The 17,946-nt window shown below is 47.7% G+C and overlaps 1 protein-coding gene across 1 annotated transcript in view; it reads left to right on the top strand.

Moving 5' to 3' along the window:
- The window catches only part of PEDS1 (plasmanylethanolamine desaturase 1), a 33,070-nt gene that overhangs the window by 8,572 nt on the left and 6,552 nt on the right, over positions 1-17,946 (top strand). Inside the window, exon 2 of the mRNA XM_003419892.4 lies at positions 4,343-4,462. Coding sequence (XP_003419940.1) covers positions 4,343-4,462 — 120 coding nt within the window. The remainder of the gene's footprint in view (positions 1-4,342; positions 4,463-17,946) is intronic.

Raw genomic sequence — 17,946 nt, 5'->3', positions numbered from 1 at the left:
TGGACAAGGCCGTCTCCCTCTGAGCCTCCATTTCCCTATCAGGGAAAGTGGGGAGCCTACCATGTCCTTCCCAAGGTGATTTGATGAGGGGTGCCCAGAGGCAAAGCCTGGTGTTTTCTCTTAAGGGTTGCGGTTGGGAATTTGTTCATTTTGCAAGCATTTATTGAGTATCAACTGTGTACCATGTCCCTGGTGAGTGACCCAGATGTGATCCCGTTGGTCCTGGGCCTCCCACGTTCACATTTGGGTCGGGGAGACAGATGTTACACAGGCAGTGAGATGGATGTTATACAGGCAACTATGGTCCCCACATTGGGGAACACAGGGTTGGAGGAGACATCAAGGATAGCTTCCTGGAGGAGGTGGTGTCCAGGTTGAGATCTACTGGAGAGGCGTTGGAGCCAGCCAGGTGTAGGGGAGGTGAAGGGTACTGTGGACAAGGGAAATGGCACTTGCAAAGTCCCAGAGAGAGGAGAAGACAGACTCCTTATCTGCTCTGGTCCCTGGCCCCATCTGTCATTAACCAGTCACAGGGGCCTGCCCAGTCATATTGCTTAAGATGAGAATAGGCCGTTGGCCCGAGAATGTCATTGGGGCAATAAGGGTGGTGGGGAAGGGAGAGAGAGACCTGAGGCAGCAGGAGGTACATCTTGGGAGACAGTTCCTCTGGCTATAGGATCCTGGTCTGTAGCTGATTCGCTAGTTCCTTGACCACTCTGACCCTCAGTTTACACATCTGTAAAATGGGGGTGATACTACCTCAGCAGGATGCCTGGCGTGTAGTAACTACTCAGTAGATGTTAAACACTGATAATGAAAGTGTTGCCATTAAAGGGTCTTCCACGCCCTTGGGACCAGCTGCCTGGCAAAGCGACATTCCCAGGGGCCCAGTCCCACTGGGAGAACCATTCTGTGCCACCCACATGGTGTTTTTCTTTCATTTTCTTTTTTAATATTTTTTTTTTTTGTGCTTTAGGTGAAAATTTACAGCTCAAGTTAATTTTTTGTACAAAAATGTATACACATATTGTCATGTGACATTAGTTGCAACCTTTATAATGTGACAGCACACCCCCCCTTTCCACCCTCGGTTTCTTGTATCCATTCAACCAGCTCCTGTCCCTTCCTGCCTTCTCATCCTGCCTCGGGACAGGAGCCATCCACTTGGTCTTGATTATCTGCTTGAACTAAGAAAGAAGCACACTCTTCATTAGTATTATTTTATGTTTTACAGTCCAGTCTAATCTTTGAAGAGCGGGCTTCAGGAATGGTTTTAGTTCTGGGTTAACAGAGTGTCCGGGGCCCATGGCTTTGGGGGTTCCTCCAGTCTCAGTCAGACCATTAAGTCTGATCTTTTTACGTGAATTTGAGTTCTGTTCCACACTTTCCTCCTGCTCCATCAGGGACTCTGTGTTGTGTTCCCTGTCAGGGCAGTCATTGATGGTAGCCAGGCACCCTCTAGTTCTTCTGGTCTCAGGCTGATGGAGTCTCTGGTTTATGTGGCCCTCTTGTCTCTTGGGAAACCCTGGTGGCATAGCAGTTAAGAGCTATGCTTGCTAACCAAAAGGTCAGCAGTTCAAAACCACCAGGCGCTCCTTGGAAACCATATGGGGCAGTTCTACTCTGTCCTGTAGGGTCGCTATGAGGCGGAATTTTACGGGGCTTTGTCTCTTGGGCTAATTAATATTTTCTTTGTGCTTTTGGTGTTCTTCTTTCTCCTTTGCTGCAAGTGTATTGAGACTAATTGATACATCTTAGATGGCCACTCACAAGCTTTTAGGACCCCAGACGCTACTCACCAAAGTGGGATGCAGAACATTTTTTTAATAAACTTTGTTACACTAATTGACTTAGATGTCCCCTGAAACCGTGGTCGCCAGACCTTAGCCCCAGTTACTCTGCCCCTCAGGGTGTTTGGTTGTGTTTAAGAAACTTCTTAGTTTTTGCTTTAGTCCTGCTGTGCTGATTTCCCCTGTGTTGTGTATTGTCTTTCCCTTCACCGAAGATAAATTTTTAATATAAAATTAAAAGAAAAAAAATTAATGTGGTAGTACATTCACAAATTCTAACTTCAAAAGGGAATAAGCAAACAGCCAATCTCAACTGTGTGGCCTTTTTTTTTTTTTTTGCATAAATGACTGCTCTCCTGCACTTTGCTTTTGCACTCACTCACATGACCTGGGCACCCCTCCACGTCCACACGTAGACCACCACCCAGGCTTTTCCCAGCCTCAGAGCTGCCTGGGACGGTAGTTAATTTGGCTAATGCCCAGGCAGTAGACACTTAAGGTATTGACAGTGTTTTGACACCTCAAACAAAGCTGCAGTGAATAAGCTTGTTCTGGCCTCACTGTGCCCTTTAAAAATATGAGTCAACATTTGAATAGGAGATTTCACACCCAAATTCAGATTTCTGGCTTCGCTTGAGAATCCAAAGAGCAGTCTCCCTGGACCCACACTTGAACTTGGCAGCAGTCAGGCAGATAGTGGCCACCCCTTTAGAAGGGGCACATGTGCTGGTGCCCCCTGCCCCACTCCGCCCACTTCCCTCTTTCACCTCACCTGCCTGGCTCCTAGAGCCTTGAGAGCTTCAGACCTCTCATCTTCACTGCCTCTTCTTCTCCCTCGTCTCACTTGGAGACCCACTGCTCCTGATGGGTATCCTGGGAGTGGTGCCTAGGGACTTGTTTCTCCACAAATACCTGGCTCACCACCTGGAGCCCTGCCTGAGGGAGGGCCAGGTCTGAGCCTCCAGCATTAACGGCTGTTTGTAGCCTCCACCTCCAGATAATCACATAGGACAGGGGACAGGTGAAGCCCTGAAGATGCAGGTTAAAAAAAGCTCATTAAAGTCCCCTCAAGTGTCTCCAGAGAACTGGTGTGTCTGCTAAAGAATTGGTGTGTGCAGGGCCGGCTTCATGGGCACAGGGTGCTGTGCTCAGAAGGGCCCCGAGCTTGGTTTAATGCTCTACTATTGTCATCTTGAAATTCGTAATGTAACAAGATATTAAGGATAATAATTCCTTTTTTTTTTTGGCAGCCGTTTGCCAGGTGCCATTATGTATTACCCCATGTTTTTTAAAAAGTTTTACAGAATAAAATAAATTGCTATGAGAACACGATTTTTTCATGCCTCATCCCACCAATCCTACACCAGAGTCGAGTGGAACCTATGTGTCCCACCTAATATTTATCAAAATCCATATTATCTAACGAAAATTTTAAAAGGCTCAGCAATTCAGCATGCATTCTGCTACTGAAAAACCATTCTATCAACAAAAAATTCACAACAAAAAATAATTCGGTCATAAAAGGGTCATCTGCTTGTATTTATCCCATTCTAGGGTAAGTTGGTTAAGGATAATTCTTAAATTTTTTTTTTAAATAATTTTTATTGTGCTTTAAGTGAAAGTTTACAAATCAAGTCAGTCTGTCACATATAAGCTTATATACACCTTACTATATACTCTCATTTACTCACCCCCTAATGAGTCAGCCCACTCCCTCCTTCCAGTCTCTCCTTTCATGACCGCTTTTGCCAGTTTCTAACCCTCTCTACCCTCCCATCTCCCCTCCAGACAGGAGATGCCAACACAGTGTCAAGTGTCCACCTGATACAAGTAGCTCACTCTTCATCAGCATCTCTCTCCAACCCATTGTCCAGTCCCTTCCATGTCTGATGAGTTGTCTTCAGGAATGGTTCCTGTCCTGGGCCAACAGAAGGTTTGGGGACCATGACCACTGGGATTCTTTTAGTCTCAGTCAGACCATTAAGTCTGGTCTTTTTATGAGAATTTGGGGTCTGCATCCCACTGTTCTCCTGCTCCCTCAGGGGTTCTCTGTTGTGCTCCCCGTGAGGGCAGTCATCGGTTGTGGCTGGGCACCATCTAGTTCTTCTGGTTAATTCTTAATTTTTGAACAAGGGGCCCACATTTCCATCTTATACTTTTCGTTGTGAGTGCCGTGGAGTCAGTTCAACTCATAGTGACCCCAAGTGATAGAACAGAACCCCCAATAGGGTTCTCTAGGCTGCAGTCTTTATGGGAGCAGATTGATGGGTCTTTGTCCCTCAGAGTGAGTGGAGGTAGCTGGTCCTGATGTATGACCTTGGGCAAGCCCTTCCCCTTCTCTGGGCTCCAATAGCATCATCTGTGAAATGGGTGGGTTGGAGCCTTTCCCTCGTAAGAGTGCGACTTGGCCTACTCTGAGCTCAGCCTGTGGGTTAGAACCATAGACCCCCGACTACAGATCCACAGTACTGTTGAAGAGCCCCCAGCTCTGCCTGGCTTTGACCCCAGCCTCCGCCCTGCCGGCACTTACCCCTCACCACCTCTCCCCACAGGCAAACGCTTCCAGGAGTGGTGCTGCGTGATCCTGTGCTTCAGCCTCATTGCCCACAACTTCGTCCACCTCCTGCTGCTGGCCTGCTGGGAACACGCGCCTCTCGTCATGCTGGGCGTCGGTGAGTGCCCAGGAACCTAGCTGGTGTCTGTGCCGCTCAGATGTGTGTATGTGTGTGTGCATGTGCACACGTGCGTGTTCACGTGTGTGTGTGAACATACACGTGCACAGGTTTCATGACGTGAGAACTCTGCCTCCCCGTCTCAGCCAATGGCACCTCTGTCTCTCCTATCACTTGGGCCAAAACCTGGGCATAAACCTCAGGTCCCTTCTCTCTCTCTCCCTCACACACATATTCCACATCCAAACCGTCAGCAAACCCTTCCAGTTCTGCTTTCAAAATGCACCCAGAATCCAACCACTTCTGCCCCGCTTGCTGTCCCTACCCTGGTTCAGCACCGTCCTCTCCACCTGGACTCCAGGGCCTCCCTGCCCCCACCCCCAACTGTCCATTCTCCACACGTAGCCAGAGAGATCCTATCAGAACCTAAGCAGGTGATGTCACTCCTCTGCTCTGAACACTGTACTAGAATCAAATGCCAGCTCTTTAGCACAGTCTGCAAGGCCCTACCCGGCCTGGCCCCTGCTCCTTTCTGACGGCCTTGCTCCACTTTTGCCCTGGCTCATCCCCCTTCCACCACACTAGCCTCCTCACTCTGCCTCCAACATGGACTGTGGGGCACACTCCCACCTTAGGGCCTTAGGATATGCTGTTACCTCTGCCTGGAATGCTCTTCCTGCAGACATACCCGTGGTTCATTCCCTCATGACCAGGTCTCTGCTCAGAAGTCACCTCAGGGAGGCCCTCCCTGATTGTCCTTCCAAAAAATAGCAGCCCTGTCATAGGCTATCTCCCCCCGACTCTGTCATACAATATATGTTTTTATTTGTATGTTATGACTCCCCTGACTCAAACATCCGCTCCCTGAGGGCAGGGATTTTGTCTCTTTCGTTCAGGGCTGTGCCCCAGCACCAAGCACAAGGCCTGGCATACAGCAGGTGCTCAGTAATCGAATGAATGAATGAATGAGCAAGGTGCAGTGTATCGTACCCGCTTGATGGTTTCCATTGGTGATTGTCACCAAGCTACAACCTGGGAGATAGATACGAAGGTCATCATCATTTTTCAAATGAGGAAGCTGAGCCTCAGAGAGAAGAAGGAAGGGACCCGCCCAGAGTCAGACTCCAAGCCAAATGGACAATACAGTTCTTTGCTCCCTGTCCCCATTCCGAGGCACTGGGGTAACTCAGTTTCCTTCCTCACCATGTGACACTCTCCCCTCTTCCCTCTGGCTTGTGCACGCATCCCCTCCCCTGACCTGGGCTCCCAGCTGGCTGTGTCCTCTGTCTGCCCCAGCCTTCTCGGAAGGAGTGTTTGGCTCCCACAATCTCATTAAGAGCATTCTGGCTGCCTAAGCCAATAGTGCTCAGCCGGCTGATTGCACCTTCTGGGTCTGGGATGGGGTGGGGAGGTGCTGGGAGCTGGACCGGCAGGAAGGGAAGGAGACTAACCTGTCCACTCCCGGGGAGGCAGTACCACCCCCCCAACCCCGCCCCCAGGAGTGAGCGAGACCTGCACTTCCAGCCTCTCGGCCTCAGAACACCACCTTCAAGGGCAGGAATGTGGACAGCTTGACCTTGGAGCCTCATCTGGGGTGATCACAAACAGGTCCCTGCAGATCTGCATTCAGGTCTCAGCTCCCCCGCTTCCTGGCCATGTGGCCTTGGGTGAGGGCCCTTGTGTCTCTGATGCTCGCTTTTGATGTCTTTGGAATGAGGATGCTCGCAGTCCTGACTCCTAGGCTGCCATGAGGGCAAGATGCTGGTGGTGTGTTTAAGTGCTGAGCGCATAGTGGGGCTCATGGATTTCGTCAGGTCAGTGACTGAATACAGGTGGGAAGGGGATGCTAGCCACCAGGCTGCTGACCAAGGCTTGGGCCTTCAGTGTCTCTGGTCAATTTAACAATGGAAATTTTGTGAGCACCTGCTGTATGCCAGGCCCCTTGCTCATGGCAACCAGTGAGGGGATTTTGGTCACTATCCTCTGAGAAGCCAAGTGACTTGCCCAGTAGCCCTCACCCGGGCAGCAGAGAGTCTAGGGTTGCAAGTCCTGACCTGCCTGGCTCCTAAACCTCAACTCCCTGCTCCCAGGCTGTGTGACCTCCTGTTAACATTGGAGGACAGTGTGTTCTGGGCGGTGAGCCTGGCGTGGCCTGAGGATTGACAGGGTCAGAGCCCAGGTTTCTGAGTTCGAGGGTGGGCGTCCCAAGCGAGTCACCGCCTGCCTTCGCAGGTTGAGGCCTGTGCTTCTAGCCTCCAGCCCAGCACAGCTGTCTGTGTCTGTTGAACCACCGACTGTCGACTGTTGTGTCATCTCCCAGCCCCTGGGCTGATTAGAGCAGACAATTCCCTGATAGTGGTGTTTGCACAGTTCCTGATCGATTTCTGTGTTAACTCACAGGCAGCAGGGGCACTGTGCCAGCCTGCTAAGCCTGCCCCATGGCCTTCACTGTCTCCTCTGAGGCTCTGGTGCCATGGGGAAGGCCCTGGAAGCCAGGAAGGGCAGAGGCCTGAAAAGGTGCCCGGTTAATAAACACAGACCTGGGTGATACAGTGCTGGAAGCAAAATCAAGATGGGGGGTGGGGAGGGAAGGGGGAGAAGAGGGTCAGGGAAGAGCCTCGTGGGCAGGTGATATTGAATTGAGTGGAGACCTGAAGGAGGTGAGAAAGAGGTTCCTGCAACAAACATCTGGGGAGGGATGTTCCCGGCAGCAGGAACAGTGTAAAGGCCCTAGCCTGGAGTGTGCCTGCTACATTTGGGGACTAGAGAGGAGGCCACTGGGCTGGATAAAATTGATCAAAGGGGGAGTGATTGGTGGCAGCTCAGAGACACAGTGGGGGTAGACGGTTAGGGCCTTGAAGGCTGTGGTTGGGACTTGGGGTTTTATTCTCCACGCTGGGAGAAGCCATCAGGGAGTCCCCATGGGGAGCTGACGCTGTCTAATGTTGTGCTGAGGATGGATGGGTTGGGGAGGGGCGGGGAGGAGCAGGCGAGGATGGGCAGTGGAGGTGGTGAGAAGTTGTCAGTTGGGGATGCGCTTTGAAAGGCGAGCCACCAGAATGTGCTGCAATGGTGGATGTGGAGGTGAGAGAGGAGGGGGCCGGTGTGACCACCAGGGATGAGGCTGCTATTAGCAGGGATGGGGATGCAGCAGGGGAGCAGGCTTGAGGGAGATGGAAAGCCAAGGGGAGGTGTCAAACAGGAAGTTGGGAATACAGTCTGGAGCCTGTGAGAAGTGTCCAGAGATAGAAATCTGGAAGTCAGTAGGGGGTAGGGATGGTGTTTGAAGCCCTGAGGCTAGCGGGCGCTCCCAGGGGCTGAGTGCCTTGTGGGGGAGCCATCACAGGAAGGGTGTCTTAGTTATCTAGTGTTACTATAACAGAAATACCACAAGCAGATGGCCTTAACAAAGAGAAGTTTATTTTCTCACAGTAATGTAGGCTAAAAGTCCAAATTCAGGGTATCAGCTCCAGGGTAAGGCTTTCTCTGTCTGTTGGCTCTAGAAGAGGTCCTTGTCCTTAGTCTTCCCCTGGTCAAGGAGCTTCTTAGCCGCAGGGTCCCCGGGTCCAAAGGACCGCTCTGCTCCTGGTGCTGCTTTCTTGGTGGTATGAGGTCCCCCGTCTCTCTTCTTGCTTCTCTCTTTTATATCTCAAGAGATTGTCCCAAGACACAGTCCAATTCTGTAGGTTGAGTCCTGCCTCACTAACACAACTGTCACCCATCCTCCCTCATTAACATCATAGAGGCAGGATTTACAACATATAGGAAAATCGCACAATACAGAGAATCATGGCCCAGCCCAACTGATACACATGTTTTTGGGGGGACATAATTCAATGCATGACAAAGGGGTTACAAAGCCCAATAGGAAAATGTGTTTTCAGAAGACTTGGGGTCAACTAGGAACAGCCACCAAGCAGACGCAGCAAGATGGGGACAACAAAGGGACCCCTGGATTTGGCCACGTGGAAGTCATTGGTAGTGACCCTGACAAGGACAGTATTGTCATGAAGGAACGGATGGCCACGGGAGCCTTGAGCTATTTGTTCCACTTGAGAAAAACTGAAGAAAAGTTTGGGGGCTTTGAGTTGGTCCTTCAGAGGTGAATAGGAGTTCTCTGGCAAACAGGCAAAGGTGAAAGTGTTCCAGTACAGAGGTGGGGAATCAGGCCAGAGAGGTCATGGAGCCTCAGACCATGCCCAGCCTTATGGAAAGGTGGTAAAGGCAGTATCTTAGTTATTTAGTGCTGCTATAACAGATATACCCCAAGTGGATGGCTTTAACAAACAGAAATTTATTCTCTCACCGTTTAGGAGGCTAGAAGTCCGAATTCAGGGGACCAGCTCCAGGGGGAGGTTTCTCTCTCTGTCAGCTCTGAGGGAAGGTCCTTATCATCAATCTTCCTCTGGGTCTCGGAGTTTCTCAGCTCAGGGACTCCGGGTCCAAAGGACATGCTCCACGCCCGACTCTTCTTTCTTGATGGTAGGAGATCCTCCTCTTCTCTGCTCGCTTCTCTTTCTTAATCTTAAAAGAGATTGACTCAAGATAAACCTAATCCTGTAGATTATGTCCTGCCTCATTAACATAACTGCCTCTAATCCTGTGTCATTAACATCATAGAGGTTAGGATTTACAACACATAGGATAATTACATCAGATCACAAAATGGAAGACAACCACACAATACTGGGAGTCATGGCCTAGCCAAGTTGATACACATTTTGGGGGGACATAATTCAATCCATAACAGGCAAGATTTGAACTCAGGACCACTTGTGAGTAAAGCCCATGGGCTTGCCCTTGGCCACTGTGCCTCCACACCAGTCCTGTGAGACGGGCAGGGGCAAAGAAGTCCCAGCTGGGTGGGGAAATGGAGGTCTCAGGGGCCCAGGGCCTGTCTCCAGGTCACCCAGCGAGTCGGGGCAGCCTGGAGTTCATTATCCCCCATCCCTACCCTGCCCTTGTGTTCTGCAGAGAGGGGTGATAACCAAGCTGAGCCACCCGCAGGGAGAGATAGTGCCAGCCACTGCCACCAGAGCTGGGACAAAGAAGCTTCTGTCTGCCTGCTTCTGCCACCCTTGCCCCCATTAAAGAGATCTTGAGCACCTGGCCTGGGGCCTGGAACTGGTGCCTTAGAAACAGCCACCCGAAGAGCCCCAGGAATCATGGGCCCATTTCCTACCCCGGGGGGGTTCCTTCTCTCCTAAAATAATTCGTGACAGCTATCCAAAGCGCCTCCCTTCCTGGCCCCAGAAGGCCAGGTTCTCGTCATTTGACAGATGACAAGACTGAGGCTCAGAGAGAAGAGTACTTCTTAAACTATTCACGACTGACAGAGCTTCCTGTGTCCTGGGTACCACGTGTCCTGGGTACCATGCTAAGCACTTGACCTGCGTTAACCCATTTTATTAACTTGCTAGAGGTTAAGTGAGATGTTGTGGCTAGGTGCTATTGAGTCAATTTCGACTCGTAGCGACTCTGTGTAACATACTAGTACTGCCCATGGGATTTTCTAGGCTGAAATCTTTATGGGAACAGACCTCCAGGTCTTTCTCCCAAGGAGCACACTGGCTGGGTTCAAACTGCTGACCTTTCAGTTAGCAGCCAAGTTCTTAACCATTGTACCACTAGGGCTCCTTGAAAGAAACCATAAGCAAGTATAATTATTTATTTAGCTTCTATCCTAACTAGCCTTAAAGGGAAGGAGAGCTGCTTCTTAAGAAATACTGTTGTTGTGTGCTGTCAAGTCAATTCCAACTCATGGCAACCCCATGTGACAGAGTAGAACTGCCCCATAGGGTTTCCTAGGCTGTAATCTTTATAGGAGCAGATGGCCAAGTCTTTCTTCCTTGGAGCCTCTGAGTGGATTCACACTGCTAACCTTTTGGTTAGCAGCCAAGTGCTTGACGTTTGTGCCACCAGGGCCCCTCTAAGCGAGGTGAGTACTATTAATATCCCCATTTCCCAGACCCGAATGTAAAGGCTCAGCCACACCATCATGAGTGATCATAGCAATGGTCCCTGGCCACTCACCACTAGCCCTGACTTGTCCTTGCCACTGTGTGACCTTGGGTGGGCCTAACCCTCGGAGTCTTAGTTTTTTCCTCTGGAAACTCGGGATGCAGTGGAGCCGGTAACTGTGGAGATGAAATGAGATAATACACTTTTTTGAAAAATAGACTTTATTTTTTATGCAAATTTTTAGCCGATGTACACAAAAATCGAGCAGATAGTACAGAGAACTTCCACGTATCTCCCATCCCTCCAATTTTTCTTACTATTAATGTCTTATTTGTGTGGTATATTTGTTACAGTTAATGTAACAAGCTACATCATGGTCATTGATACATTATCACTCACTAAAGTCCGCAACCTTAGATGTTGAGATGTTTCAGCAAATGGATGCAATGCTGACTCATTTATACCAAGAAATTTGGAAGACAGCTACCTGGCCAACTGACTGCAAGAGATCCATATTTATATCCATTCCAAAGGAAGGTGATCCAACAGAATGTGAAAATTATTAAACAGTATCATTAATATCACACATAAGGAGGCCTCACACTACCTGATTTTAGAACCTATTATACCACCTATTAAACCTATTATACCACCACAGTGGTTAAAACAGCCTGGTACTAGTACAACAACAGATACATGGACCAATGGAACAGAATTGAGAATCCAGACATAAATCCATCCACACAGGAGCAGCTGATATTTGACAAAGGCCCAGAGTCAGTTAAATGGGGAAAAGACAGCCTCTTTAACAAATGGTGCTGGCATAACTGGATATCCATCTGCAAAAAAATGAAACAAGACCCATACCTCACACCATGCACAAAAACTAACTCAAAATGGATCAAAGACCTAAATATAAATCTAAAACTATAAAGATCATGGAAGAAAAAATAGGGACAACGCTAGGAGCCCTTATACGTGGCGTAAACAATATACAAAACATTACTAACAATGCAGAAGAGAAACTAGATAACTGGGAGCTCCTAAAAATCAAACACCTATGCTCAGCCAAAGACTTCACCAAAAGAGTAAAAAGATTACCCACAGACTGGGAAAAAGTTTTTAGCTATGACAATTCCGATCAGCGTCTGATCTCTAAAATCTACATGATACTGCAAAAACTCAACGACAAAAAGACAACCCAATTGCAAATTGGGCAAAGGATATGAACAGGCACCTGACTAAAGAAGACATTCATGTAGAAAACAGATACATGAGGAAATGCTCACGATCATTAGCCACTAGAGAAAGGCAAATCAAAACTACAATGAGATTCCATCTCCAACAAGGCTGGCATTAATGCAAAAAACACAAAGTAATAAAACTTGGAGCGGTTGTGGAGAGACTGGAACAGTTATACACTGCTGGTAGGAATGTAAAATGGTGTAACCACTTTGGAAATCAATTTGGCGCTTCCTTAAAAAGCTAGAAATAGAACTACCATACGATCCAGCAATCCCACTCCTTGGAATATATCCTAGAGAAATAAGAGCCTTTACGCAAACAGATGTATGCATACCCACGTTCATTGCAGCACTATTTGTAACAGCGAAAAGATGGAAGCAACCAAGGTGCCCATCAACAGACAAATGGATAAATAAATTATGGTATATTTACACAATGGAATACTACGCATCGATAAAGAATGATAATAAATCCTTTAAACATTTCATAACATGAAGGAATCTGGAAGGCATTATGCTGAGTGAAATGAGTCAGTTGCAAAAGGACAAATATTATATGAGACCACTATTATAAGAATTCAAGAAATGGTTTAAACAGAAGAAAGTGTTCTTTGATGGTTACGAGAGTGGGGAGGGAGGGAGGGAGGGGGTATTCAGTAATTAGATAGTAGACAAGAACTATTTTAGGTAAAGGAAAAGACAACACACAATACAGGAGAGGTCAACTGAACTAAACCAAAAGCAAAAAAGTTGCCTGAATAAACTGAACTCTTTGAAGGCCAGCGTAGCAGGGGTGGGGGTTTGGGGACCATGGTTTCAGGGGACATCTAGGTCAACTGGCATAATCTATTAAGAAAATATTCTGCATCCCACTTTGGAGAGTGGCACCTGGGGTCTTAAACGCTCACAAGCGGCCATCTAAGATGCATCAATTGGTCTCAGCCCACCTGGACCAAAGGAGAATGAAGAACACCAAAAACACAAAGGTAATTATGAGCCCAAGAGACAGAAAGGACCACATAAACCAGAGACTACATCAGCCTGAGACCAGAATAACTAGGTGGTGCCTGGCTACAACCGATGACTGCCCTGACAGGGAACACAGCAGAGAACCCCTGAGGGTGCAGGAGAGCAGTGGGATGCAGAACCTCAAATTCATAAAAACACCAGACTTAATGGTCTGACTGAGACTAGAAGGACCCCAGTGGTCATGGTCCCCAGACCTTTTGTTAGCCCAAGACAGGAACCGTTCCCAAAGCCAACTCTTCAGACAGGGATTGGACTGGACTATAGGAGAGAAAATGATACTGGTGAGGAGCAAGCTTCTTGGATCAAGTAGACACATGAGAGTATGTGGGCAGCCCCTGTCTGGAGGAGAGACGAGAGGGCAGAGGGAGTCAGAAGCTGGCTGAAGGACACAAAAATAGAGGGTGGAGAGAAGGAGCATGCTGTCTCATTAGGGGGAGAGCAACTAGGAGTATATAAATTTTTGTATGACAGACTGGATTTGTAAACTTGCACTTAAAACACAATAAAAATTTTTTTAAAATCACATGTAAGTAAAATTTTGCTGAAGATAATTTAAAAATGGTTGCAGCAGTACATCAACAGGGAACTGCCAGAAATTCATACCAGATTCAGAAGAGGACATGGAGAGAGGGATATCATTGCTGATGTGAGATAGATCTTGGCTGAAATGGGAAAATACCAGAAAGATGTTTACCTGTGTTTTATTGACTGTGCAAAGGCATTCAACTGTGTGGATCATAACCAAAACCAAACCCAACGCCATCGAGTCAATTCTGACTCATAGTGACCCTATAGGACAGAGCAGAACTGCCCCATAGAGTTTCCAAGGAGCGCCTGGTGGATTCGAACTGCCGACCCTTTGGTTAGGGGCTGTACTGCTTAGCCATTACGCCACCAGGGTTTCCTGTATCATAACAAGTTATGGATAACATGGTGAAGAATGGGAATTCAGATGACACAGCCCTGCTTGCTGAAAGCAAGGAGGACTTGAAACACTTATTGACGAAGATCAAAGACCATAGCCTTCAGTACGGATTACACCTCAACATAAAACAAAAATCCTCAAAACTGGACTAATAAACAACACCAGGATAAACGGAGAAAATATTGAAGTTGTCAAGGATTTCATTTTACTTGGATCCACAGTCAACACCCAAGAAATCAAAAGACTAATTGCATTGGACAAAATTTGCTGCAAAAGACCTCTTTAAAGTCTTACAAAGCAAAGATGTCACCTTGAGGACTAAGGAGTGCCTGACCCAAGCATGGTATTTCCAGTCACCTCATATGCTTGTGAAAGCTGGACGATGAATAAAGAAGACTGAAGAAGAATTGATACCTTTGAATTAAGGTGTTGGTGAAGAACATTGAATATACCACGGACTGCCAGAAGAACAAACAAATCTGTTTTGGAAGAAGTATAGCCAGAAAGCTCCTTAGAAGCGAGAAGGGCAAGACTTCATCTCACATACTTTGGACATGGTACCAGGAGAGACCAGTCCCTAGGGAAGGACATCATGCTTGATAAAGTAGAGGTCAGCAGAAAAGAGGAGGACCCTTAATAAGATGAACTGACAACAGTGGCTGAAACAATGGGCTCAAAATATAGCAAGAAATGTGAGGCTGGCGCAGGACCGGGCACTGTTTCATTCTGTCGTACATAGGGTCACTATGAGTCGGAACCAACACGGCACCTAATGGCAACAGTCCATACTTCATAAATAGTCACTAATACATTATTATTACCTGAAGCCCATACTTTAAGGAACCTTAGTTGTGCAGTGCTTAAGTGCTCAGCTGCAAAACCAAAACGTAGGCAGTTCAAACCCACCAGCCACTCCATGGGAGAAAGATGTGGCAGTCCCATGGGGCAATTCTACTCTGCCCTATAGGGTTGGTATGAATTGGAATCAACTCTACAGCGACGGGTTCTAAAGTCCATACTTTTTTTTTGTACTTTAGATGAAGGTTTACAGAACAGACTAGCTTCTCATTAAACAATTAGTATGCATATTATTTTGCAACATTGGATACCAACTCCATGACATGTCAGGACTCTCCCTACTGGAACTTGGGTTCCCTATTACCAGTTTTCTCGTCCTCTCTTGCCTTCTAGTCCTTGCCCCTGGGCTGGTGTGCCCATTTTGTCTTGTGCTGTTATATGGGTCTGTCTAATCTTTGGCTGAAGGGTGAACCTCAGGAGTGACTTCATTACTGAGCTGAGCTAAAAGGGCGTCCGGGAGCCATACTCTCAGGGTTTCTTCAGTCTCTGTCAGGCCAGTGAGTCTGGTCTTTTTTTGTGTGTGGTTAGAATTTTGTTCTACATTTTTCTCTGGCTCTGTCCGGCCCCCTCTATTGTGATCCCTGTGAGGGCAGAGGTAGCTGGTTACTATCTACTTTTGCTGGACTCAGTCCCGCGGAGGCTGTGGTAATTGTGTTCCATTAGTCCTTTGGACTAATCTTGCCCTTGTGTCTTTGTGTTTTTGGTTTCCTTCATTCTCCCTTGCTTCCGATGGGGTGAGACCAGAGGAATATCTTAGATGGCTGCTCACTTAAAGTCCATATTTTATTCAGATTCCCTTAACATTTTACCTAATGTTCTTTTTCTGTCTAAGGATCCCATCCAGGATGCCACAGTACATTTAGCTGTCATGTCTCCTTAGGCTCCTTTTAGCTATGACAGTTTCTCAGACTGCCCTTGTTTTTAATGACCTTGGTGCTTTTGAGGAGTAGTGGTCAGGTATTTTGTAGCATGCCCCTCTGTCGGAATTTGTGTGAGGCTTTTCTCATGACTGGGGTTCTGGGTTTGGGGGAGGAAGATCTCAGAGGTAAAGTTCCCTTTTCATCACATCGTAAAAAATCAACTTCATTTTTGACCGTCGATACTGACCATGATCACCTGGCAGAGGTAGTGTCTGTCAGGTTTCTCTGCTGTAAAGTTACTCCCTTCCCCCGTTCCATACTGTCTTCTTTGGAAAGAAGTCCCTAAGCGCAGCCCACACTTACAGAGTAGAGAGTTATGCTTCCCAATAGTGTGCTGTTAACACCCTCCACATGCTGCCTTTGACACAAAAGGGCTCCATAAATGTCAACCGCTGTCTTAGTCATCTAGTGCTGCTATAACAGAAATACCACAAGCAGATGGCTTTAACAAAGAGAATTTTATTCTCTCACAGTCTAGTAAGCTACAAGTCCAAATTCAGGGCATCAGCTCCAGGGGAAGGCTTCCTCCTCTCTGTCAGCTCTGGAGGAAGGTCCTTGTCATCAGTCTTTCCTGGTCAAGGAGCTTCTCAGTGCAGGGACCTCGGGTCCAAAGCACGCGCTATGATCCCAGTGCTTCTTTTTTGGTGGTAAGCTCCCCCCAGCCCCGCGCCCGCTGATGGCACAGTGGTTAAGCATTCGTCTGCTAACTAAAAGGTCGGGCCGTTCAAACTCACCAGCCGCTCCTTGAGAGAAAGATGTGGCAGTCTGCTTCCAGAAATAGTACATCCTTGGAAACCCTATGGGGCAGTTCTACTCTGTTCTATAGAGTGGCTATGAGCCGAAATCAACTCAACAATGGGTTTTGGTTTGGTTTCTACACATCTGTCTCTTCCCATCCCAGCATTGCCACTCGCAAGCTGTGTGACTGGGGTGGATGGCTGTTTGACTTCTCTGAGCCTCTTTCTTCATCCAAGAAGTGGGATCATAAAATCATATGTGAGACCATTTCAGGGAGTATCACATGACATGAAGGAAATAAATGAGGAGGACGTGACCAAGAACACCCACGTGGAGGGTTGGGTGGCTTTTTGCCCTGAGCTCAAAGGCTGAGGAAGAGCAGCCACAGAGGCGGTTTAGGGAGGGGGTGCCAGGCAGAGGGAACAGCAAGTGCAAAGGCCAGTGGGCAGCAAGCTCAGAGCCTGATGTATCTTTGTCTGTAGAGTTTGGCACACGGTAGGTCTAATGGAATGTTGATTTTTTGATTAAATGACTGAATAATAATAGCAGCAGCAACAAAGATATGTATTGAGAGCTTAGTATGTGCCAAGCATTTTATGTAGGGTTCTAACTAGATTAATTCAACAGACGTTTCCTGAGTCCCTACTGTGTACCCTGCCGGTTGCCTCGAGTCGGTTCTGACTCCTAGTGACCCTGTAGGACAGAGTAGAACTGCCCCATAGAGTTTCCAAGGAGCGCTGGTGCATTTGAAGTGCCGACCTTTTTGGTTAGCAGCCAAGCTCTTAACCACTGCATCAGGAATAGAGCCATAAACAAAGCCGACTAAACTCCCTGATCTTGCGGAGCGGGAGACAGTAAACCAAACAAAGAAGTTATATGTGATACGTGCTTAGAGAAAAACAAAGCAGGACAGGAGATAGAAAGTGCTGGAAGAGGAGGGGGAAGGTGCCGTTTTAGATCAGGTATCTATCCAGGGAGGACATTTGAGCAATGAAGGAAGTGAGGGAGTGAGCTTACATATACATCTTGGGAAAGAGTGTTCCAGGCAGAGAGAACAGCAAATACAAAGTCTCAGAGGCAGCAGGGAACCAACAGGGCTGGGATGCAGTGAGTGGAGGAAGGGCGATGGGAGGTGGCTCCAAGTTGCTGCCCACTTGGCCTCAGTTTCCCCATGTGTACGATGGTGTTGGTGTATCCTGCTGGGTTAGATCAATCAGGTGAAGAGCCCAGCTCTGCCACTTGCCAGCTGTGTGACCTTGGCTCAGTTATTTCCACACTCTAAGCCTCAGTTTCTACTTCTGTGAAATGGAAATAAAAGTGGTACCAGCTTCCCAACAGATGGTGAGAATTCAGTATATAACGCCCTTGTGCCTGGCGTTGAGAAAGTGCTCAATAAATGGTAGCTGCTTTTTTTTGTTTGTTTTTAATCATCGTCACTCTCATTTTATGAGGAAACTGGGACGCACAGCTAATGAGTGACAGAGCTGGAATTTGAGCCCAGACCTAACAGCTCTTAACTTCTGTTATATTGAACCCACAAATGAGTGAGTAGTGTTCGGGGCCTCTGAGGGGACCCAATAACCAGCACTCTGTTTCCCCACTTCAGTTCTGAACAATTTGAGAACAAAGACAAGAAGGCTGCTGAGGGCTAAATTATTGTGTTGATTGCTGAGAAAAGCTAGGCTGGGAGATGTGGCTTCTATCTGTAGGCAAGGTACTTCCTGGAACCAAACTCCAGAAGGAACCAGACATCTTCATCCTATTACTGTCAGCACTAGAGCAGAACGGACTTCCCCACATGGAGCTGTT

Source organism: Loxodonta africana, chromosome 24 (genome assembly GCF_030014295.1).
Source record: "Loxodonta africana isolate mLoxAfr1 chromosome 24, mLoxAfr1.hap2, whole genome shotgun sequence".
NCBI classification, from domain to species: Eukaryota; Metazoa; Chordata; class Mammalia; order Proboscidea; family Elephantidae; genus Loxodonta; species Loxodonta africana.
The sequence above is the reverse complement of the archived record's forward strand: the minus strand, read 5'-3'. Positions and strand labels throughout refer to the sequence as shown.